The 24,009-nt window shown below is 45.3% G+C and overlaps 1 protein-coding gene across 1 annotated transcript; it reads left to right on the top strand.

Annotated features, from left to right (window-relative positions):
- The first annotated feature begins 1,150 nt into the window (after positions 1-1,150).
- On the top strand, positions 1,151-23,887 carry LOC137896183 (glycogen phosphorylase, muscle form-like). Its single transcript, XM_068741713.1, has 20 exons — positions 1,151-1,393; positions 4,455-4,556; positions 6,093-6,171; positions 6,253-6,356; positions 8,517-8,648; positions 9,244-9,355; positions 10,222-10,304; positions 11,410-11,553; positions 11,808-11,900; positions 12,556-12,702; positions 13,971-14,134; positions 15,156-15,270; positions 15,474-15,575; positions 15,660-15,807; positions 15,884-15,942; positions 17,475-17,616; positions 17,777-17,984; positions 18,219-18,353; positions 19,032-19,098; positions 22,450-23,887. Exons 1-20 carry the CDS (start codon positions 1,151-1,153, stop codon positions 22,597-22,599), a joined length of 2,529 nt encoding a protein of 842 aa, XP_068597814.1. The 3' UTR covers positions 22,600-23,887.
- The last annotated feature ends 122 nt before the right edge of the window (positions 23,888-24,009 follow it).

A 24,009-nucleotide genomic window follows, 5' to 3' on the forward strand; every position in this document is an offset into this window, starting at 1 on the left:
TAACAATTAATCTAAAATAAATTACACCACTGATGCAAAATGACAATGAATGACAATTACTAAAGCAATTAATATGTGCAACGTAGGTGGACAAAAAAGGGGGGGGGGGGGGGGGGTTGGTTGGTCGGAATGACGTTGGTTGGTCGCGTTAGGCCACATCAGCATCACGGTTGCCCTCCGAGGGCCAGTTGTAGCTAACACAGTGTAAATGTAACTAAATAAAATGTAACTATTCCTTAACATGTTGCTAAATAACTGTATTTATGAAAAGTTATAAACATTACATAGACAATTGCATAGTTGTAAAACTATACGGATACTTGCTGCTGTAATCCGATCCGAGGCGGAGGTGATGTCATCGCCGGCGTCTGTCTGTCTGTCTGTAAGCAAAACAACTCAAAGGTTTCGGGACGGATCTGGATGAAATGTTCAGGAAATGTTGGGAATGTTTCCAGGAACGGAAGATTCAATTCTGGTGCCGATCCGGAAGCGATCCAGGATTCTGGATTATTTAGAATTCTTCGTTCGCATTACAGTCAATGGATCTTAAAAATGTGTTCCTCAATATCTCGGCGGATTATTGACCGATGTTTATGGAATTTGACAAGTAAATAATATTAAATACAAATAAGTAAATGATCATCCAACACAAGTTATTACATAAACTTTGTTTTCAACTCTTTTGTCACAGATGAAAGGGGCGGAACTGCAGAACAACCAACAATGCAAGCTGCTCAGAACACGTAACTGACAAAAATAAATGTCTCAGGGGCCACAGGAAATGATGTGGAGGGCCGGATTTGGCCCCCGGGCCTTGAGTTTGACGCATGTGCGTTAAGCCAATTTACCGGATTAAGACGTAACAGGAAGTAACTTGAATACAATAAAATGACACCTGGGATTTCCGCTGAACATCTTTGGATGACCGAACGTTTCGAGGGGACGCGGCTACGATCCTTTCCCTTCCCCGGCTCAAGGCGAGACCTTTGACTCCACGAAGCGCGACGCGGAGGAGCTTTATTCTGAAACGGCTGCACGGAAGGGCTTTTCTCGCTGCGTGCCGTGGGGCTGCTCGGTCACGTCCCACCGCCCCCCCACCGCAGAGGAGCGGCACCACCGGCCAGCGCGACCGAACCCCCCCACAGTCGAGATGGCCAAACCGCTGACGGACCAGGACAAGAGGAAGCAGATCTCCGTGCGGGGGCTGGCCGGAGTGGAGAACGTGGCCGACCTGAAGAGCAACTTCAACCGGCATCTCCATTTCACGCTGGCGAAGGACCGTAACGTAGCAACCAAGCGGGACTACTACTTCGCCCTGGCCAACACGGTCCGGGACTACCTGGTGGGCCGCTGGATCCGGACGCAGCAGCACTACTATGAGAAAGACCCCAAAGTAAGGTGGTGCATGCTTCGGGGGGGTCGGGGGGGGGGGTCGGTAAACCGTGACATGATCCATCCCGGGTGTTACGTAACGCCCTCCATCCCAGCCGCAGACTGCAGCGCTCAAAATGGCCACATTGATGAGGCAGGCCTGCAGGATCGTGCCCACTATGGTACCGAGTGTAGGCCTGCAGGATCGTGCCCACTATGGTACCGAGTGTAGGCCTGCAGGATCGTGCCCACTATGGCACCGAGTTCAGGCCTGCAGGATCGTGCCCACTATGGTACCGAGTGTAGGCCTGCAGGATCGTGCCCACTATGGTACCGAGTGTAGGCCTGCAGGATCGTGCCCACTATGGTACCGAGTGTAGGCCTGCAGGATCGTGCCCACTATGGCACCGAGTTCAGGCCTGCAGGATCGTGCCCACTATGGTACCGAGTGTAGGCCTGCAGGATCGTGCCCACTATGGCACCGAGTTCAGGCCTGCAGGATCGTGCCCACTATGGTACCGAGTTTAGGCCTGCAGGATCGTGCCCACTATGGTACCGAGTGGAGGCCTGCAGGATCGTGCCCACTATGGTACCGAGGTCAGGCCTGCAGGATCGTGCCCACTATGGTACCGAGTGTAGGCCTGCAGGATCGTGCCCACTATGGTACCGAGTGTAGGCCTGCAGGATCGTGCCCACTATGGTACCGAGTTCAGGCCTGCAGGATCGTGCCCACTATGGTACCGAGTGGACGCCTGCAGGATCGTGCCCACTATGGTACCGAGTTTAGGCCTGCAGGATCGTGCCCACTATGGTACCGAGTTCAGGGGGGTCTGTTCCAGGACCCCCCCAGTCAAAGGAGACTTCAGACCCCACCAATCAGCAGAAACTATATACTAGACTCTGCACAAATATGTATATATGCATATATATATGTTTTATATTTGTTTGTTTTACACAGACATTTATACACACATGTGTATCCACAGAATATTATGGACTGTCACTCTGCAGCAGTGTTCAGAAGAGAGTTCTGTTCTGTTCTGTGTTAACTTACAGCGCTTTACACGGACCTGATGTTTTATTTTATTTTCTCAGTAGTTGGAGATTGACAGAAGAACACAGCAATACTCCCCCCTGGTGGTGGAAACTAGATGTTGCAGGCAGCACTTGGGACGAGTCGCTAATAGAGCAGAATGGAAACGGCTCGGACTGCATCTGTTCAAGTCTGTTAAAAACAACCAATGACTTTATAAAGCTATTAAAAGAGATTAATATTATTAATTACAGATCATAATGGGATGAGATCTTGTGCGATCAAAATGCCGCGAGATTTCTTGTCCTTGCGTTAATCGATATTGGAGTTTACTTAAAAGTATATTTTTTGTATTTTTTTTACTTGCATTCACATTCAGTATACTGTTGAGTTGTGCAATAACATCCCTCCACCACTAAGGGGCAACAGCGCGCTATAAGTGCCCTTGTTATCTTGATATTACATGTGAGAAATCCAGGATGCTTCGACAACTTTCAAATCCACATTTTGGTTTTCCAGTGCAGGAAAAGGACGGTAAAACAATAGCAAACGGTAGGGATGGGTGTATCGATCTAAATATCGATAGTATCGATACCAAGGTGAGTATTGGTACCGGATCGATATAGTGTGATGAGATCGATACTGCAGTTTCTCTTCTGTTGTCCAGCAATTTCCTCGAATTTCCTTAGAGCCGCAGGATGCAATGACAGAGAGAGAGAGAGAGAGAGAGAGAGAGAGCGGCGTGGAGTGGGAAGCCAATTGTAGTTCACACTTTATTTGCACGACTGATTTCATGTTTTCACAATATTGTGCAATGGAAGGCATTTTTTTGTTGTGATGATGACATTGTTATATTTATATTTTTGTTTCATTGTGTTTTTTTGTGGTAGTAGAATAATTATTTTATTGTTTTTATACTGTTCATTTTTTTATATTGTTGTAGTTAATAAAAATATTTTTTATTGGCTAAAATCTTTGTGCTGTATTTTAACATAATCATAATCAACTAACTCAAGGAAAAATCACAAAATTATTCAATGATCACGACATTTCAAGTAAAAAGTAGCGGCATCTGCAATACTACCGATAGTCGTTTATTTACTTTGTATCACATCCATACCAATACTCCTGGTATCACCCACCCCAAACAAGCAGTCTGTAAACACTGCAAAAGAACAATGCCATATAGAGCTAACACGAGGTGCATTAGTACTACCATAAGAACCGGAACTTAAACAAGCCGGCAAAAATGGCCTCTGAAGGGCCAAAGGGCATTAACAAACGCCTTTGCATGCTCACTACCCCCATCATGTGCGAGAGCTACGGCAATAACAGGTGATACTGGTATTTATATTGTGCATCATAGGAAGCCATTTTCGATGGTGGAAGGTGGTTTCGGCGGCTCCTCCGCACCCTGGAACCCTGGAACCGCTCACTTTAGGTGCACAGTTGTCCCAAGCCTTTACAAGAAAACCATCGCAGAAATAACAAAGGCCATGAAAGATGCAACCAATGTCGCCATAGCGACTGATTCCTGGACTTCCTGAAGCACAGAGAGAGCTACATCACCATCCCAGCCCACTTTGTCAATACGAACCGCTAACCTCTCTATCATAGGACGCCCCGCTCGCCCCAAAGTATATATGTCTATACATATAAGTTGATGTCAACCCGGTGGAATGTGCACATGCGTGCGTGCATCCCTGTGTCTGCGCTCTACGGGTCCACACTCTGCCTGTCCACGCTCTACCTGCGGCATTTGCCCTGCATAAAGTTTATTTTTGGTGGTAACGTGGTGGGTTTTATGAGCTAGAAGCTCAATTTATGTAAAAATGAACAAATGAATACTTAAAATTGTTTCAGTTGTGGGCCCTGAATCTCTAATCTATGAAGGTTTCACTTTTTGAATGGAATTATGTGAATAAATACACTTTTCCATGATATTCTAATTTTTTTGAAAGCGTATGTATATAATTACATTTAGTACACTTTGATGAAAGGCTTTGTAAAGAGCGCTTTAACCAGATTCACTTTTTCTGCTTTCCTACAGCGTGTCTATTACCTGTCTCTGGAGTTCTACATTGGCCGGACTCTGCAGAACACCATGGTTAATCTGGCCTTGGAGAATGCTTGTGATGAAGCTACATACCAGGTGAAGCAAAGAATAATGTAAAATAGACAGGTGGATTCAAACAGTTCCTTCCACTCTGTATGAGAGCAACTGAGCATTGAAACGGGTCGGAAAGTGAGTTAAGAGGAATTGGCCAACCACACATCACACATCTACTTGTTTTGCAGTTACCTTTAACCAGTGGCGGGCCGTGCATTTCACACCTAGGCCTTCAGTGATGTATTACTTAGTCCGACTTGAATAAATACCCCTCATACTAATATAATAGCCAGCCCAATGCTGGGCTATTGTGTTGCCGGTAGTTCTCGGTTAGACGCGCTCCAGCGGCTACGACTTGTTTTTGCCCCACCGTGTCCGCTGGACTGAAGGTGAAACCCTCCGTGCATTGTAAGGAGCTTTCTTGTCTTGATATTGGACACTCACACCTCTTCCAGTGGCCAGGATATTACCCCAGCATGGTATCTGATTACTGTTAGGGCAGTTAAGGGCCTGGATTGTATTCTTGCCATTCAGCTGACTCTTGAAAACCTGCCTCACCCTCCGAAGGTATTTGGCTTTGGCTGACCTCTTAGCTAACTCCTTGTGGTTATCATTTGCTTGTAGGTTTGTAGCTATCCTGCTAATCTGTTAGGTTACCTTCAGGTAGATCAACCCCTTCAGTTGTGATCATCTTCCCTCTTCTAGATAACATTCGCCCCCACACTTATCAAGTCTGAATGACATCCCGATGTCATTGCTGTATATCCTAGTGATGTGAAACAAGGACTTGATGTCAAACTAGTTCTTGGCATACAGCTTGCTGACATCCATGTCGAGGAGGTGGCTAAAGGTTGTTCCACTTGGGAACCGGTACCCGAACCTGGGCAATAGCAACATCAGGAAGAAAGAACACAAAAAGCTAGAGAAAAGCCAAGGGCTGAAGAAAGAGCTGGGTAAAATGTGGGGCCTGAAGAAAACAGTGGTACCAGTAGTGACTGGGGCACTAGGGGCAGAATCCCCCAAGCTGGGTGCATGGCTCCAGTCGATACCGGGATCAAAGTCCAACATCTCCGTCCAGAAGAGCGCAATCCGAGGGACAGCTAAGATCCTGCCTAGCTTAAGGGAGTATTTATGTAGTGCCAGATCACAACAGAAAGTCATCTCAAGGTGCTTTACAGGATTAGCAGGGGAAGACAGAACCCAACTTGACCCACAAGAGCAAGCACTTTGGAGACGGAGGCAAAGAAAAACTTTCCTTTAACAGGCAGAGACCTTGGAGAGAACCTAGGCTCATGGTGGACGGCCATCTGTCTGACCGGCTGGAGATGGTTGCTATATAAAACTATAAATGCTAATGCTAGCAATATCAGTGTTGAGTGACAATGAACGCGCCACTGCCACCTACTGTAGGGGATGTGCAATTACACTTTAGTCTAGTACACCGGCAAAAGAAAAGCATGCTCCTCGGAGGGTTATACACGCCCACCTTGGCATTGCACCCCCCTCCCCCCTGGGGGGTCGCGTCCCACTATTTGAGAACTGCTGAGCTACAGTAACAATATGTCCATGTGTGTTCAGCTTGGTCTTGATATGGAGGAGCTGCAGGACATTGAGGAAGATGCTGGGTTAGGCAACGGTGGTCTGGGTCGGCTGGCTGGTGAGTGCACCCTGATTAACCGTGAACACTGATGTTTAATGCTGTGGACAGCCTCAACTCAAACCTCTGTTGTTTCCTTAGCATGTTTCTTGGACTCTATGGCCTCGCTGGGTCTTGCTGCCTATGGATACGGCATTCGTTACGAGTTTGGCATCTTCAATCAGAAAATAGTTGGTGGCTGGCAGGTATGTATACGTGGGCTGCTTTATGTAGTACTTTAAATTGTAATTTAATGAACATTTAAAGTTTAATGTATCTCTTCTATGTATGGGATGCACCACTGCACCTAAATGGTCAGTTATATATAGTTATTTTTCTGTATCAGGGCATCCTTGTTCTAAAGCAGGGCTGTCAAACTCATTTTCTCCAAGGGCCACATTAGCATTATGTTTGCCCTCCAAAGGCCAAATGTAAACCGTAACACAGTAAAAAAAAATTAACTAAATGTAATGTCATTTAATGTAAAATAAATGTAACTACTCCTTAACGTGCTGTTAAATAATTATTTTTTTTAATTTAACTCTTTAGCCGCCACAGTAATTACAATAAAATATTCAGTTTTGATGTCACTTTTTTAAAAGGTTGTAGCTTAAAAATTGTTAGAGATAAAGCCAAACTGTAAATGAGAAAAATCACAAGTATGAACCAAAGTTTGTGATGTGAATAAATTAACACATCTAATAATGTGGAAAAGTTCCATTCAAATGCAATCATCACGCAGGAACAAAGATAATCGATACAAAATCAAAGCAAAACCAAAAAGCCACCACCTTGTCTTGTCATGGACATGAGCAAACCAAAAAAACAACCAAAGTGGGAAAGATAAAGAACATTCCCAGAGTCAATGCCGCGGAAAAGACGTCACTTTCAGAATCAGCACTGGACAGCTCCATATGTAGCCGGCTACCTATGGAGCTGTCCAGTGCTGATCCTGATCCATATGTAGCCGGCTACCTGTGGAGCTGTCCAGTGCTGATCCTGATCCATATGTAGCCGGCTACCTATGGAGCTGTCCAGTGCTGATCCTGATCCATATGTAGCCGGCTACCTATGGAGCTGTCCAGTGCTGATCCTGATCCATATGTAGCTCAGGATCAACATTTCAGCACATGCTGGAAAAAACAAAAAAGTTCAAATAACTTTCAATAGTCACCGCCAGCAGATTATTGATTTCCTGACTGCAGCGTGTTGCTATTGTTATTGACATGTTGCTGAATTTTTCCGTTTGATCAGTTCACTACTTAAGTTACAAACATTGCATATTCAATTGTATAGTTTTAAAAATATATGGGTAGATTATTGCTGTTATTATAACATAAATCCTTTCAATTGATCAGGTTACGAAAACCAAACCACACTACTCCATCGATCAATAATCAAACTTATTCAAGTAAATAATATGAAATAATAAATAAAGAAAAATATCATCCAACACAAGTTATGGCATTAACTTTATTCAAAACTCTTTTGTCACAGTTGAGAGAAGCAGAACTGCAGAAGAACCAACAAATGTGGGCTGTTAAGAACACGTGTGAGAGATGCAGCATAAAAAAAAAAAAGTCAGACACTCTCATGTCCTCCCTCACTACGTCCATGTCTCTTCTCCTGGGTCGTCCTCTAGTCCTGTCCTTTGCATCGTCCTCCCCAACACCAGCCACTCTCATGTCCTCCCTCACTACGTCCATGTTTCTTCTCCTGGGTCGTCCTCTAGTCCTGTCCTTTGCATCGTCCTCCCCAACACCAGCCACTCTCATGTCCCTCCCTCACTACGTCCATGTCTCTTCTCCTGGGTCGTCCTCTAGTCCTGTTCCCTGGCAGTTCCATCCTCAGCATCCTTCTACCGATATAGTCCCTGTCTCTCCTCTGGACATGTCCAAACCATCAAAGTCTGGTCTCTCTGACCTTGTCTCCAAAACGTCTAACCTTCACTGTCCCTCTTATTGTCTCACTTCTAATCTTGTCCAACCTGGTCACTCCCAAGGAGAACCTCAGCATCTTCATCTCCTCCACTTCTAGCTCCGCCTCCATTTATTAATAGAGACATACAGTAATACCTCGACATACTTTGACCTATGAGTGTTCCGAGATACAAGCAAGCCTGCGAGCAATAATGTACTTTGAGACATGAGTATGAATTTGAGATGCGAGCGTGCTTCTTGATGCGGACGCTAAATGGCCGAGCACTGCGCGCATCACTCGTTCAGTGATTTTTGCTGTATCTGTGAATATCTTTGATAATAAGTGATGGGTTCAAAGAAAGCGAGTGGTAAGGATGGCAGTGAAAAGGGGTTAACATAGTTTGCTGCAGAGAGATCATCTGACATCATCATGGCGTCTTCCCATAGGTGGAAGAAGCTGATGACTGGCTGCGTTATGGTAACCCCTGGGAGAAAGCGCGACCTGAGTACATGCGCCCGGTCCACTTCTATGGAAAAGTGGAGTACGCAGATGATGGAGTGAAGTGGGTGGACACACAGGTTAGTATGGAACAAACATGACTAAATGTCATGCCATATATGTGATCCCAGTGTGTAATGATATTTAACACACTGAACACACACAGTACATATGTTGGACATTTCCTTTAAACAATGTCTGTGTAGGCTCTCGGACATCCAGGTCAAGGTAACTCAAGAAGAGCGAAAAATAATCACCCGGACTTGCTTCAGGTCTTCAACCAACCGTAAGCAGGTTCGGTTGATTCCGTTTTTTTCGCTCTTCGTGATTTATCTTGGAATAATGTTCATACCAGGTCTGGTCAGGTTCTCACAAAACAGGTGACTGAACATGAGTGTCAGAATTTATTCTATTGTGGTACTTGGCAAGTACTAGGAATACTTATTATTAAACTGAGGTTTAACCAAGGATTGAAGTTATGTAATACTGAAACATGCAGACCTGGTTCAACACATTATCTCCCTTTGGGGTGGTTATCCCATTACCTCAAGTTTTAGTGTGTGAAACTAAAGCATGTCATTCAGACTGTTATGACCTTTAGCTCCCATCGGTCCAGATTGGCTCTTCCAATGATCTTAAGCACCGTATTTCATACGCAATGTGATTTGTATCCAGGTGGTTCTGGCTCTTCCCTATGACACCCCAGTCCCTGGTTACAGAAACAACGTTGTCAACACGATGAGACTATGGTCAGCTAAGGCCCCTTGTGACTTTAACCTCAAAGACTGTGAGTAATGTCACGTGTACTCAGAAACAATCCTCATGTACAGTAGTCCCTCATTTTCCGCGGGGGTTACGTTCTAAAAATAACCCGCAATAAGTGAAATCCGCAATGTAGTGATCTTTATTTTTTTACAATTATTACACATGTACATAAATGTTTTAAGGCTGTAAAACCCCTCACCACACACTTTATACACGTTTAACAGGCAGGCATTAATCTAAATAGATTGTTTCAGTATTATAGAATGAAACCAAAGATCAGAACCTTTTCAGAACTAAACATTTGTTTGAGAAATATAAATATATAGTACGTACAGTAAACGTTTTCCTGTTAATAATGTTAAGGCGTGCAGGTCGAGGAAAGAGCCGCTTGGAGTGCAGAAGAACAAATATTCTACTCGTGCTGTCTTTAGCCTCTCGTGGGCTGCTTTACTGGATAGCTTAGCACAGCGGAACGGCAGCGGCTACATGTATCAACAGGAAGAAACAAAACCCAAAAGGGACGTGATGTGTATGCTCCTACAAAATAAAAGCCTCTTTTTACACAGAGAATAAGAGCGCTATAAAACAAACGCTTAACAAATAAACATGATAGCTTTTAGAAATAACGAATTTAATTTTAATGATCAACCTACGAGGTTGAACACATGAGAAATGATTAATAGTGACTCGCGCGTATTTCACAGTTCCTCCGACCGCGCCCCTTCGTCTTGCGCCGTTTCAAGGCGCGTTCAAGTGCAAAAATAAAATCTGAAAAATTGCATTAAAACTCCGCGAAGCAGCGAAGTCGCGGAAGATGAACCGCATTATATCGAGGGACTACTGTACTTTGATTCCATCGGATAAATGATCTGTTTTGTTTTTCCACAGTTAATGTCGGCGGCTACATTCAGGCTGTACTGGACAGAAACCTGGCTGAGAACATATCCAGGGTTCTGTACCCCAATGACAATGTGAGTCGAGTTATTGTGTTAACTGTACGGCCCTAAAGTATAGAGTACATACCAACCAACGATATGATAGTCACAGGAGTCAATACACAGTCAGCATACAGATACAGAAACAACACAATCAATAAAAGCTGCGTGATAGTGTAGTGTAGGGATGGGAATCTCTGGTCTCTGTCCGAGTCAAAAAGAACACTGTTTACCGTTATTAGCAGTAACATAACCAGGGTTTATGTAGGTAGCAGCAATTCAAATGTAATGCTTTTTAATGCCCAAATACTATATGTACTTGCTATAAATGAAAAACACATGTGTGTGTATTTCATTTCTTAATATTCACAAACATGCCATTAGAGGAATTAGTTAAAATGTATATATTCAAAGGCAAACTGGACACAACGGGCAACTTTAAAGCATCAATTGTGTATAATTTCAGCCAAAACTACTGTCGGAGGCTGATGAGGAGATGAGGAGCAAGTGTCCTGAGCAGCATAGGTGATGTGGATTGGCTGATTACGGGTGTGGTAGGCAGAGGAGAGTGAATTGAGCAGCAGGGTGGAGCTCCATGGAGCAGGAAGCTGCAGCCGGGTTCCGAACACAAACTCACGTATTTTCCTGCGTTCGTTGCGAGCTGTTGTTTCTGTGACTGAAGTTTAACAAAAAGTTAACAGTACTGCATGGCATGCGTTCAACACGTCAGGGAACACTTGCATCACCCAAATTACACCTTATCGGAAGTACAAGTCTACCTAGAATATTTCTTAATTGTGGTGCTACTACAAGCACTACTAGATGTATAATAATAATAATACTGCATTGATTTTATATAACGCTTTTCTGGGTACTCAAAGACGCTTTACATGGTTTGTGCATTATTCATTCACTCCATCCGTGGTAAGATGGCAGGAGCAAGGCTGAGCCATCAGTCCTCCTGACCTCCACCGACATTCACTCGCTCACTACATTCACACAGGCCATGTGGGTGAAGTGCCTTGCCTAAGGACACAACGACAGTGCACACATGTGCCCGAGCCGGGGATCGAACCGCCAACCTCAAATGTTTGCTAATATATTAGCCTAAGCCATGTTAATTATATTGTTCTCTGTTCAGTTCTTTGAAGGGAAGGAGCTGCGTCTGAAGCAGGAGTACTTTGTCGTAGCAGCAACACTTCAAGACATCATTCGCCGATTCAAAGCCTCAAAGTTTGGCTCCACAGACTTCGTACGACTAGACCTTGCTATGATACCAGACAAGGTGCGTGATCACATCAAGTTATTTATGGTATGATATGGTACTAATTACGGTATGTCCCATGTGGATATTATTGATTAACTAATATATGGTTACCTTGTGAAATACTCCCAAAAGATCTTAATGAGGATCAGATTAACATTTTGCGTGACAGTATTTAGGTATAGACTGATTATTACACCTTGGATTTAAATATTTCCTCTGTCTAATCTGGAACAATTAGACAATGCAGTCGAGTTTGTTTTTGTGCTCTGCAGGTAGCCATCCAGCTGAATGACACCCATCCTGCTCTGGCCATCCCTGAGCTGATGAGGATCCTGGTGGACATAGAGAAACTCACCTGGGAGAAGGTATACATGCCAATAAATGTACACACACTGGCGGATTTTGTGAGTTTTTGACCATTTATCAAAGAATATGAATGAAAACACAAAACTATTATATATGACGTTGTGAATCCATTTATTGTGAATAAAATGTGTGAACTCATTCCAAATCGCCACAACAAAAGGAAATACCAAAATGACCCTGTTGAAAAGTTGACACGCCCCAGTTCCTAACACCGGGTATTGCCCCCTTTAGCATCAATGACAGCTTGGAGTCTTTTGTGGTAGTTGTGGTGACGGTTCTCTGTATGTTCTAATGGTAAAGAGGCCCATTCTTCTTGGCAAAAAGCCTCCAGTTCCTGTAAATTCATGGGCCGTCAGTTATGGACAGCGCATTTGAGCTCTCCCCACAGTGGTTCAATGATATTGAGCTCAGGATCCTGAAATTCCTTGTCCAAGTGTCTTGAATCTTCTTTTCTTTTCTCAGATTCCTTGCTTGTCTTGCTATTTCAGCATTTCTTTTTGTGAGCTGTTTATTCGAGCTCAGTCGTGGGCTGACCTGGGCCAAGAGTTATACCGGTTCACAACCCCCGGTTCACAATAGCTTCACGATTATTGTTCTGCGGTGCCCACAAGTAAGTGTGACAAGGTCACGTATCTCTAACCCTCTTGTGTTCAGGCCTGGGACATCGTGGTCCGTACCTGTGCCTACACCAATCACACAGTCTTGCCTGAAGCTCTGGAACGTTGGCCCGTTGACCTCTTCCAAAAGCTGCTGCCTCGTCACCTGGACATCATCTATGAGATTAACAGGAGACACCTCGAGGTATGAGGAAGTTGAATCTGCTGGATCAATGGATGGATGGATGAAAAAGCATTACTAGAAAGTTGAGCTACTTTTTATGAGCAGTGGTCTAAACACAAGTAAATCACACAAACGATTTCATGTCCTACGTGATGTAATGTATTGTGCTATCTGTGATGATTATGTGTTGAATTACTTGGCTGACGAATCCTCATATTTTAATGTTCATGTTCATAAGATTCTAAATTGTCAGATGAACAGAAAGAAACAGAACACTTTATTATTTTGTTATGAACATGTGTTGGGTCTATCATAGGCAGTGGAAAGAAAATATTGCTAAATTATTCCTGTAAATAATCATGAATATTAAAGGTGACATATTATACCCTTTTTCCATAAGTTAACACAGTTCCCAACCACTTGTATGAAATATCTGTGACCGTCACAGACCAAGGCAGGTAAGAACCCAAATGCACACAGTAGAAACTGAGCTTTGTTTGAAACCAGGTAGTCAGTCCAATCAGCAGACAAATCCAGGCAGGCAATGAGGCAGTTCCAAATATCAGGCAGAGGTCACAGACCGGGTAGTCAGAATAGGCAGGCAGGCAAAGAGACGGAATCCAGGAATCAGGCACGGTCAAAACACGGGAGGTCAATTTGGAACGCTGGAAAGTAGGAATCATCACTAAACAATCTGGCAAGGGTGAGCTCTCTGAGTTGATGAGAGATTAGCTGCAGGTGAGACGAGGAGCACAGGTGACCGGAATGAGCTGATCACAGGAGGGATCTGGAAGACAGGACAAGTTAGTGTATGGAAAAGCACAGGCCGGCCTCAAGATGTGACAGAACCCCCCCATCGAGGAACGGCCCTCGACGTTCCCCCAGGCTGGTCGGGGTGGCCCCGATGGAAGTCCCTGATGAGGGAAGGGTCCAGGATATCCCGCGCCGGGACCCACGAGCGTTCCCCCAGAGTAGACCATAAGCGAGGTACTGGAACCCCCTTCCCTGATGCCGTGACTTGAAGAGGCACCAGACGGTGTAGGCAGGGGCTCCATCGAGCAGCCGGGTTTTTTCTTCTTCAAATTTTAACATTGAAAATCCACTTTTAGGGATTCAAAAATCAGTTAAAATACACATCAACTTTGGACTTTTAAGGGATTGTGTCGTGGCTGTTAACGTTTTCATCAAGTCAGGTCAATTCTTAGAAATTCAAGTCCCATAAAAAGTCAAGTCAAAGCTTGATGTAGGGATCTGCTCTGTGCTAGAATGTCTGTCCTTCACCCCCCCAGCGCATCACTGAGCGCTACCCCGGAGACTTCGACCGCCTACGCCGAATGTCTCTAATTGAGGAAGGCGGCGGCAAGAAAATCAACATGGCTCACCTGTGCATTGTGGGATCTCATGCTGTAAATGGAGTAGCCCGTATCCACTCGGAAATCATAAAAAACACGGTGTAAGTAAAACTGGTTCACCTTAATCTCTTCATTACCTCCGCCAAGGAGGTTGCGTTTCTGCCGGAGTTTATCTGTCTGTTAGCAAGATAACTCAAAATGTTATCAAATCAAATCAAAACGTTAGTCGGATCTTGATGATATTTTCAAGGAATGTTACCAGGAACAGATCATTACAGTTAGGTGATGATCCAGAAGAGATCCTGGATTCTGGATCACTTTGAAATTTTCAATGGAGCTTCAAAAATGATTCCTCAATATCTCCGTTGCTTATTGACTGATGCTTATGAAATTTGACACAATCTTGTAGGGTGGGCACATCTATCTTACCACCAAATTGTATCTGTATCAGATCCGGATTGCGGATATTATCAAGATTTTTTGAAAAATAGGCATTGTGTGTTGGCCTACTGTGCATAATTAATATTAGAGATAGAGATAGCTGAGTCAATTCTGCATCAGAACCGGTCAACAGATTTGTTCTGTCTTTAATACATGAGGAGATAGGTCCAGTGGAAATTTTGGTACATTTTCAAAACAAAACAATTTTGTTTTGCAAATGAGGTTCTGTTTTTGCTGGCCTTTACCAAGACGCTGTGCAAATAGTAGTGGGCAAACGGATTTGTTGTATCTTCTAAAGCTCTGGATCTAGATCTAGAAGAAACCGCTATTACTGAAAGTGTGTTTTTTTGTGAATAACTTCTAAACAAATAATGATATCAACGTGGAAGGTCTGTTTTCATGGTAAAGGAATCTTAAAATATGGATCAAATAGATGTAGGGCAACAATCTTTTAGTAAATCACAATATTGGGGGACTGAGGTGCTTGGCAGAGGTTCGAGCATAACGTTAAAGGAAGGAAGGTTCTGACAGTGATTGTATGTGACCTAATTGGTAATTGAAAACCTCCTATAATGCTGTCGGACATACAGCTCAGAGTTCATCAGATTCAGTAAGTTTAGTAAACATCCACGGAAAAACATTACTCGTTTCAGAGTTGAAAGCTCTTCCTGTTCTCCTCAGGTTCAAGGATTTCTATGATGTTGACCCTCAGAAGTTTCAGAACAAAACCAATGGCATCACCCCCAGACGCTGGCTGGTCATGTGCAACCCTGGCCTGGCTGAGGTCATTGCAGATGTGGGTATTACTTCATTCAGACTGAATGCAGGATTGTCTGAGGACATCCAGATCTCTGACTGGACACGACTGCATCTATGGCTGAACTCCATCACGAAGGGAACTATTTCATTCTTATTGATATGGCAGGAGGACTCAACTTTGACTTACTAATGCAGGCCAGTTTCTAATTATTGTCGTCATGTGGTCATCATGTTATTTAGAGGATCTCTGAGGAGTACATCCGTGACCTGGACCAGCTGAAGCTACTTCTGAACTTTGTGGACGATGATGCTTTCATTCGGGATGTTGCCAAAGTCAAACAAGTAAGATCTTAAAATGCCCAAAGAACGATCATTCGTTTCCCGTTCGTGTTTGATTTCATTCCTTTGAACAATCTCAACTTTTAGGAGAACAAGATGAAGTTTGCTGCCTATCTTGAAGAGTACTACAAGGTGAAGATCAACCCCAATTCCTTGTTTGATGTTCACGTGAAGAGGATCCACGAGTACAAACGACAGTTGCTCAACTGCCTGCACATCATCACACTATTCAACCGTGGGTGGCTTCCTTCTTTGAACTTCACTTTCGGGAAGTCCAGAGTTCATTCAAGCGTTTTAAACATTTTAAATAGGAATGAAGAAGGAACCCAACAAGTCTTGGACACCCAGAACAATCCTGATTGGTGGAAAGGTGAGAGGGTGCATTTGTTATTACCGGTATGCTAAAGTGCTAGCATGAGCTCGGGGCGGAACCGTCACAACGAGCTTCCATTTGTTTTCCGTAATAAAATAAAGGGCAGTGAAAAAGGTGCCGGCAGCACTTTAATTAATCACGGTGAACTTCTATAGGTTTTGACTGCTGCTATTTATGATAAACTCATTCTGGACGGTGACGTGCACACGCACACACACACACACACACACACACACACCGTTTTTCCGCGGGGGGGTGGCAAGAGGATGTTCTTTCCCAGGTCAGCGTTCTTTAGGTGGGTCCATTAGGGATGGGAATCTCTGCGTCTGTTAAAACCTGCGATACGATTCTATTGGCTCCCTTCCCATGATGCATCTGGATTCAAGTTCAACATCTGCTAAAGCCACCGATATGATTTGATTTAAATACTTCCCATGATGCATCTGGATTCAGCATTGTCTGGTCACGATGATGTGACTCAGTCGGTTGTAGTATTTTAGAGTTTTTATGTTTTTATGTACTGTACACTCATTTCATCTTCTTTTTAACTCTATTAATAAAAGCAAACAATGTAGTTATTTTATAGAAATGAATAAAACAATTCAGTAAGTTTAATAATTTATTAAATTCAAGGCATTTAAAAAATTGCCGTATTTTTCAAAACTGTGAACAAAGTGACAGAAACTGTAATCGATACTTTAAATGTGGTCCAATAGGAAACTGTTTACGCCATCAGCAGTAACGTAACCAGCGTTTATGTAGCTAGCAGCAAGTCACATTTAACGCTGTTTAATGCACAAATACAAACGTGTTCTCAGATTATTTGCCATAAACTGAAAACACGTTTGTATATTTCTTAAGATTCACAAACCTTCCATCAGAGGAACGGGGTCAAATGTATTTATTCAAAGGCAAACACAACGGGCAGCTTTAAGCAGCAACAGTGGACGGAGGCGTCGGGCTCTGTCTCCGTTTCAGTGTCTCTGCTGCGTCGCCGGTTCCCGTGGCGATGAGGTTAGTCGTGCTGCCAGTAGATTTTATGGCAGCGTTATAAAGTTCGCAAATTGTGCTCGATTTGTCGAGCTTTCCATCCTGCTAAAACCTGTAGTGCTGCCAAAACTTTCATTTAAAGTTCGCTGGTGAATGTGATTCCATGCTGTCGCGTCTGGAGGCTCCGCCCTGCATGTCTGGAGGCTCCGCCTTGCATCTTTACGCACGGACGTACTCTTGGAAAGTTGTGGAAAATCACTTTTATCAAAGCTATATTTCACGATTAACCGGTACAATAATCTGATAATGATCCCTGAACTGAATCGATCGCTGCGCTGCCGGTGCTAAATCGTGATTCTGACTTGTGTGTGTCTGCCCTGCTTGTTTTTCGGGATGAACCTGTTTGCTTGCCCCGTTCTGATTCGTCTGCCGGTTTGGAAGGATCACCTCTGTGTACATCAAAGCTCCGTTACTGCAGGGGTCCCCGAACCTTTTCCTGTGAGGGCCACTTCTCAAAACGACGGTCTTTGTCCTCACAGGCAGCTCCGGGATACCACACTGCCAAGATGATCATTAAACTGATCACATCCATTGGAGATGTTGTCAATAATGACCCTGTAGTGGGAGATCGCCTGAAAGTCATCTTCCTGGAGAACTACCGGGTCACTCTGGCTGAGAAAGGTACAGGCCACGCCTTTTATGAATGTGTTACCGTTTGAAGGCTTGCACACACGTAGAACTGATCTTAACTGTGATGATACTCATGGGGGACGGGGGGGTCACCAAAGGGGTGCTCATACAGTACGTAGCAGAACTTTAAGCCACTGTCTCCTGTCTGCAGTCATTCCAGCGTCTGACCTGTCGGAGCAGATCTCGACGGCAGGCACCGAGGCCTCTGGGACGGGAAACATGAAGTTCATGCTGAATGGGGCCCTCACCATCGGCACCATGGATGGGGCCAACGTGGAGATGGCAGAGGAGGCGGGGGCCGAGAATCTCTTCATCTTCGGCATGACTGTGGAAGATGTGGAGGCCCTGGACAAGAAGGGGTGAGCGGGGTCCAGCAGGTTCTGTGCTCATTGGCGACGGCATCGCCAGAAAGGTTCTCTCTCTCTCTCTGTCGCTTTCTCTCCCTCTCGTTGTTTCTGTCTCTCCGTCTCTGTCATTTCTCATATTCAGCGTATTATTTATTGCAGTATTTCAGTCACCATCTGGGTGGTCTGAGCCGGACTACACAGCCAGTATTTCCACGTAACGCCTGCCCCGTGTCTCCGCTCCCCCAGCTATGACGCCGTGTCCTACTACCAGCGCCTCCCTGAGCTGAGGAAGGCCGTGGACCAGATCTCTGGAGGCTTCTTCAGTGCTGACCAGCCCGATCTGTTCAAGGACCTCGTCAACATGCTCATGTGCCATGACAGGTTAGAACAGGGGGGGGGGCAAACGTCTTGACTCGCCGGCCAATGGGTTCTCAGATTTGACAGAGGGGCGGGGCCAGGAACGGATGGAGTGTTTGTGTGGACTAATGTAGATGACATGTAAAAGACATTACAGGAAGCATTACAGGGATCAGGTTTATGAGGTTTAATTATACTAAAATGTAATTTCATGATATCGTTTGGATAAGTTCTGCGGGCCGGGTTAAAGGATATATGGCCCGCGGGCCGTAGTTTGCTCATGCCTGGCTTAGAATGAACTAAGAATGAAAAGTCCACATTTATGCGTCCACAAGTCCACATTAGTGCAGCTCATCCTGGGAGTCGGGCCAAACGCCTCCCAGTTAGATTGTCCGTAACCTATAATAGTGATTTAACATGAATTCCACCGATCAGAATTCATCTCCATTCCCCTTTGAAGTCTGGTGTAAAACAACAAGGTTCTAAAGTCTGGTTACATAAGAAGGCTCCATGGCACCAGTGGTCTCCTCTGAGCCGACCTTGTGCCTCCCCTTCCATCGACGCTGATGGACCGGAACCGAGGACGGAGCCCATGAGCTGCTCTGTGCTTCTTTGAGATCTTATTGTTACCAACATTCAAACTCGAGCTCCTCGGGTTCAGAGGCAGCGAGAGATTCAACCGTAACTCTGTCTGCGCCGCAGGTTCAAGGTGTTCGCGGACTACGAGGACTACATCGTATGCCAAGAGAAGGTCAGCGCTCTGTACAAGGTCAGTGTGGCGTGTGGTGCCTCAAGCTCCGCTTCACCCCTTCACCCTTCTGTTGCATTGTGAAAGCAGAAGGGTCCGTGTTCTGTAGATGCACCTTTGACTGGGTGTGGATCCGTCTCCATCGGGCTGGCCCGTCTGGGCCCATCTGGGCACATCTGGGCCCATCTGGGCCCAGCAAGCTTTCTCCATTCTTCCTTGCTCGAGCGCTGTCAGTTTGCTCGAGGATCTGGATTGAACGGCTCATTTCTAATCCATCTGTTCTCGATTGGATTGCGATCGGGGCTTTGACCCGGCTACTCCAGAACCTTCGCCCGTTTGTTGAACCATTTCTGTTTCCTCGGGGCCATTCCCACGGGAAAATATTTATTCTCCCCAATTGCATTCATTTCAGAGGTGGAGTGAGATTACACTGCGTTCACACAGGAGCCGGGAATCAAACCGCCAACCTCTCCATCATAGGACGACCTGCGGCACCGCCACCCCTATCTTACCACCGAAACTCATCCTGATCAGATCCAGATTGCGGCTATTTTTGTTTCGGCCGACTGTGGATTTGATATTAGAGCGAGATTTCTAGAAAGCGGCGTCTGACAGCTGAGTTTGTTGGATCTGGCAACAGCGAGATGGTCGCAGGTTGGTCTCCGCCTTGTGGCCTTTCTGTGAGGAGTTTGCAGGTTCTCCCCGTGTCTGCGTGGGTTCCCTCCGGGTTCTCCGGCTTCCTCCCACCTCCAAAAACATGCAGCCTAGGCTGATTGGTGACGCTACATTGTCCGTAGGTGTGGGTGTGTGTGTGGCTGGTTGTATGTCTCTCTGTTGCCCTGCGATGGACTGGCGGCTTGTCCAGGGTGTAGCCCCGCCTCTCACCCATTGAATGCTGGGATTGGCTCCAGCTTGGCCCGCGACCCGATGACGGAATAAGCGGTTGGATAATGAAAAAAAATAAAAAGGATTTGTTACTCCACCGAGGAGGTTATTGCCCTCGCCGAAGAGGAGGCGAGGGTATTGCAATTGGGTGCGTTTGTTTGTCTGTTTGTTTGTTTGTCTGTTTGTTTGTTTGTCTGTTTGTTTGTTTGTTTGTCTGTTTGTTTGTTTGTCTGTTTGTTTGTCTGTCCGAGCGCATAACTCAAAAACTAGTAACCCAATCGACTTGAAATTTTTACACAAGCAAGGTTCTGTCCGTGGCTCGGTCCTCCCCGAGAATGGCGTTGATCCGGATCTGGATCCAGATTCTAGAATTATTTTTACATCTGGAATTGTGCCTCTGCTGTAAACTGCCACTTTAAGAGGGAGGGACACGAATGGCATGATGGGAAAAAGAGTCCAGAAGGAGTCTTGTAGTACGTTCCGGAGCAGCAAGCTAGAGCAGGTTTGGCCCCTCTGATCCGGAAGCCCTGTTTACTGTCTCACAAGATCCAATAGTCTTTTGGAGGCGGGGTCTGCAGTCTCTGATTGTCTTTTTCTACTGTTTTTGATGCCGTTTGTTTGTCTGTCCTTCCAGTCCTTGACGACAGCCTGAAAGGAGACACATTATACCTTTTTCCACAAGTGAAATATACGTAACAATTTTGGTCAAAATAGCAAATAGCGTCCCTCATTTCTGTCTCAAACAGGTGCTGCAGGACAGCGTCCCTCATTTCTGTCTCAAACAGATGCTGCAGGACAGCATCCCTCATTTCTGTCTCAAACAGGTGCTGCAGGACAGCGTCCCTCATTTCTGTCTCAAACAGGTGCTGCAGGACAGCGTCCCTCATTTCTGTCTCAAACAGATGCTGCAGGACAGCGGCCCTCATTTCTGTCTCAAACAGATGCTGCAGGACAGCGTCCCTCATTTCTGTCTCAAACTGATGCTGCAGGACAGCGTCCCTCATTTCTGTCTCAAACAGATGCTGCAGGACAGCGGCCCTCATTTCTGTCTCAAACAGATGCTGCAGGACAGCGTCCCTCATTCCTGTCTCAAACAGATGCTGCAGGACAGCGTCCCTCATTACTGTCTCAAACAGATGCTGCAGGACAGCGTCCCTCATTTCTGTCTCAAACAGATGCTGCAGGACAGCGTCCCTCTTTTCTGTCTCAAACAGATGCTGCAGGACAGCGTCCCTCATTTCTGTCTCAAACAGATGCTGCAGGACAGCGTCCCTCATTTCTGTCTCAAACAGATGCTGCAGGACAGCGTCCCTCTTTTCTGTCTCAAACAGATGCTGCAGGACAGCGTCCCTCATTTCTGTCTCAAACAGATGCTGCAGGACAGCGTCCCTCTTTTCTGTCTCAAACAGATGCTGCAGGACAGCGTCTCTCATTTCTGTCTCGAACAGATGCTGCAGGACAGCGTCCCTCATTTCTGTCTCAAACAGATGCTGCAGGACAGCGTCCCTCATTTCTGTCTCACACAGATGCTGCAGGACAGCGTCCCTCATTTCTGTCTCACACAGATGCTGCAGGACAGCGTCCCTCATGTCTGTCTCAAACAGCTCTGTCAAAAAAAAACGCTCTAAACCCGGAAGCGACTAGCAGGCACTCACGCAGCTGCACGTTACCATGGTAACCCACGAGGCAACATTTTTAGCACGCGCTGAAACATTTTTGGTAATTTTTTCTGGAACCACCAACAATAAACTTTGTCCACTCTGTTCTTCTTGGACTCATGCAGAAGCCACAAGTAGAGCGTGGACAGTGCATACTGTCCACGCACACACACACACACGCGTATACAGTATATTTGTGTGTGTATTACTGTATGTACTGGTATGTGTGAAACAACTGATGAACATGTTTTGAAGCTCTCTAAAGTCTGTAGGCTGTAGAAGTGTCCTTGAGCAAGACGCTGAACCCCAAACTGCTCCCAGTGGGTCTGGCAGCAGTCGCCCACTGGAGGGAGAATGTGTGTGTGAACGGGTGAATGTGTGTGTGAACGGGTGAATGTGTGTGTGAATGGGTGAATGTGTGTGTGAATGGGTGAATGTGAGGCGCTTTGAGCACCGTGAGGGTGGAAGTGTAGAACATTTAGCATTTACCATTAGTTATTAACCCCTTGAGTCCCGATTACAGCCGTGGCTCTGGCACCACCTGCTGGTCAAAATATCTGGGCCCGGAGCGCCAGCTATTTGCTTTCTTGCTTTCTGTACGTCGTAAAAACAGACAAAGAAACAGCAACAGACGAGTGTGGCCGTAAAGCCGAGCTCTCGCGAGTCGCAAAGGTTGTCGGTTGACAACCCCGTTATGTTATTACTGTACTATACTTGTATTACTATGGTATACTTTACTTTTGTGTATTATTGTACTGTATTATACACAGTTTTGTTCTTTTATATGACTACTTTACTGCAGTTAACATTATTTCCTCTGTGTCACCAGAACCCTAAAGCGTGGACCAAGAAAGTAATCGCCAACATTGCTGGTTGTGGGAAATTCTCCAGTGATCGGACCATTTCCCAGTATGCCACGGAGATCTGGGGCATGGAGCCGAGCCTGGAGAAAATCCCTGCGCCTGATGACCCTCGCTAAGCCACGCCTCCTCCTCCCGCGTCTTACTGTAGCGCATCATAATGTCCAAGCACTGAAGAGAATACTTGTAGCTATTTCATTGTGTACTGTGCGTGTTTCTTCACATTAATAATCCCCTTTTAGCCCCAGTTCATTTTGCTCTAACATATATTTAAATGGAATTAAATATATATATATATATATATATATATACAGTGGAACCTCGGTTATCGAACATAAATAGTTCCGTAATACTGTTTGAAAACACAAACTATGTTTCCCATAAGAAATAATGGAAACTAGATGAATCCGTTCCGCAGCACCAGATAAATCACCATTTGCATGCCTGCAGTTATATTAATATGTAACTACGCGTAAACAACAGATAACATTCAAGCTGCAATAATAAATAATTTACCTTTCTGGCTGTGGTGCGACGGCGCATGTGGAGGGAGGGAGGGAGGGAGGGAGGGGTTCCTCCTCTGAAAGGGAGCCCCCCTCCATAAAGCTAGCTCAGTTCCCAGCGTCTCTTTTCTGTCTCCGTCAGAAACGCCTCTGAAAACTAAAACCAAACTAAATTCATAGCGGGCAGCTGCACGCTACCACGGCAACCAGTGAGGTGGCTTATTTACACACTAAAACCTTTTTGCCAGAATATTACCACCAAAAATAAACGTTATCCACTCTGTTCTTCTTCTTCGACTCATGCGCGAGCGTGCACGTGCGGAGCACAGACACTGGGAGCGTGCGCGCACATCTTGTGAACGTGCCCCCGTTGTGACGTCACAATCGCGGTTCCACTGTTATATATAAGAACTGCCGTTTTCCCCGTTTCAATGCACCAGCGATATATTCTGTTACTGTTTCAACGCAGCAGTGATCCAAACAGCCACTGGGGGCATTGCTGCTTGTTGACAAGGCTCAGCACGGTTCTGTCTTTCATGGAAGGCCACTCGCCGGGTAGAACGCACCACCGTCTCATGGCAATGCTCCATTGGGGTATCGTTTCCTTCACATTCAGAATAATAACTGGTGGTTTCTGCGTATCCGTGGGGGCTGTCATGCTTGGTCCAGGGTGCTCCACAGCGCCGGTGTATTGTGTATTGCTAATCAATTCACATTGTGATCTTCTCTGCATGTTTGCCATTCTGCTGTACTAAATGTCGGCTGCGCTAGAAGCTAGACGAGCTTGTGTGTGTTCCGTGGTCGTATGTAAATGAGCTTCGGCTCCATGTTTCCTGATCCTGCTGTAGGAAGCAGTTTAACTCCTGCGGTGCGTTTCTTAGTCAATAAATACGTCAACATCTCAGACGTCTCAATTAATTCCTGTGCATCTGTAGTGACACAAAAACACCGCCCAGTGGATTGCCTGGAGGTTAGGGTTGGGGTTAGGGTTAGGGTCATCCAGGTCATCGATCTCTGGTGGATAAA

This window comes from Brachionichthys hirsutus, chromosome 7 (genome assembly GCF_040956055.1).
Source record: "Brachionichthys hirsutus isolate HB-005 chromosome 7, CSIRO-AGI_Bhir_v1, whole genome shotgun sequence".
NCBI lineage: Eukaryota > Metazoa > Chordata > Actinopteri > Lophiiformes > Brachionichthyidae > Brachionichthys > Brachionichthys hirsutus.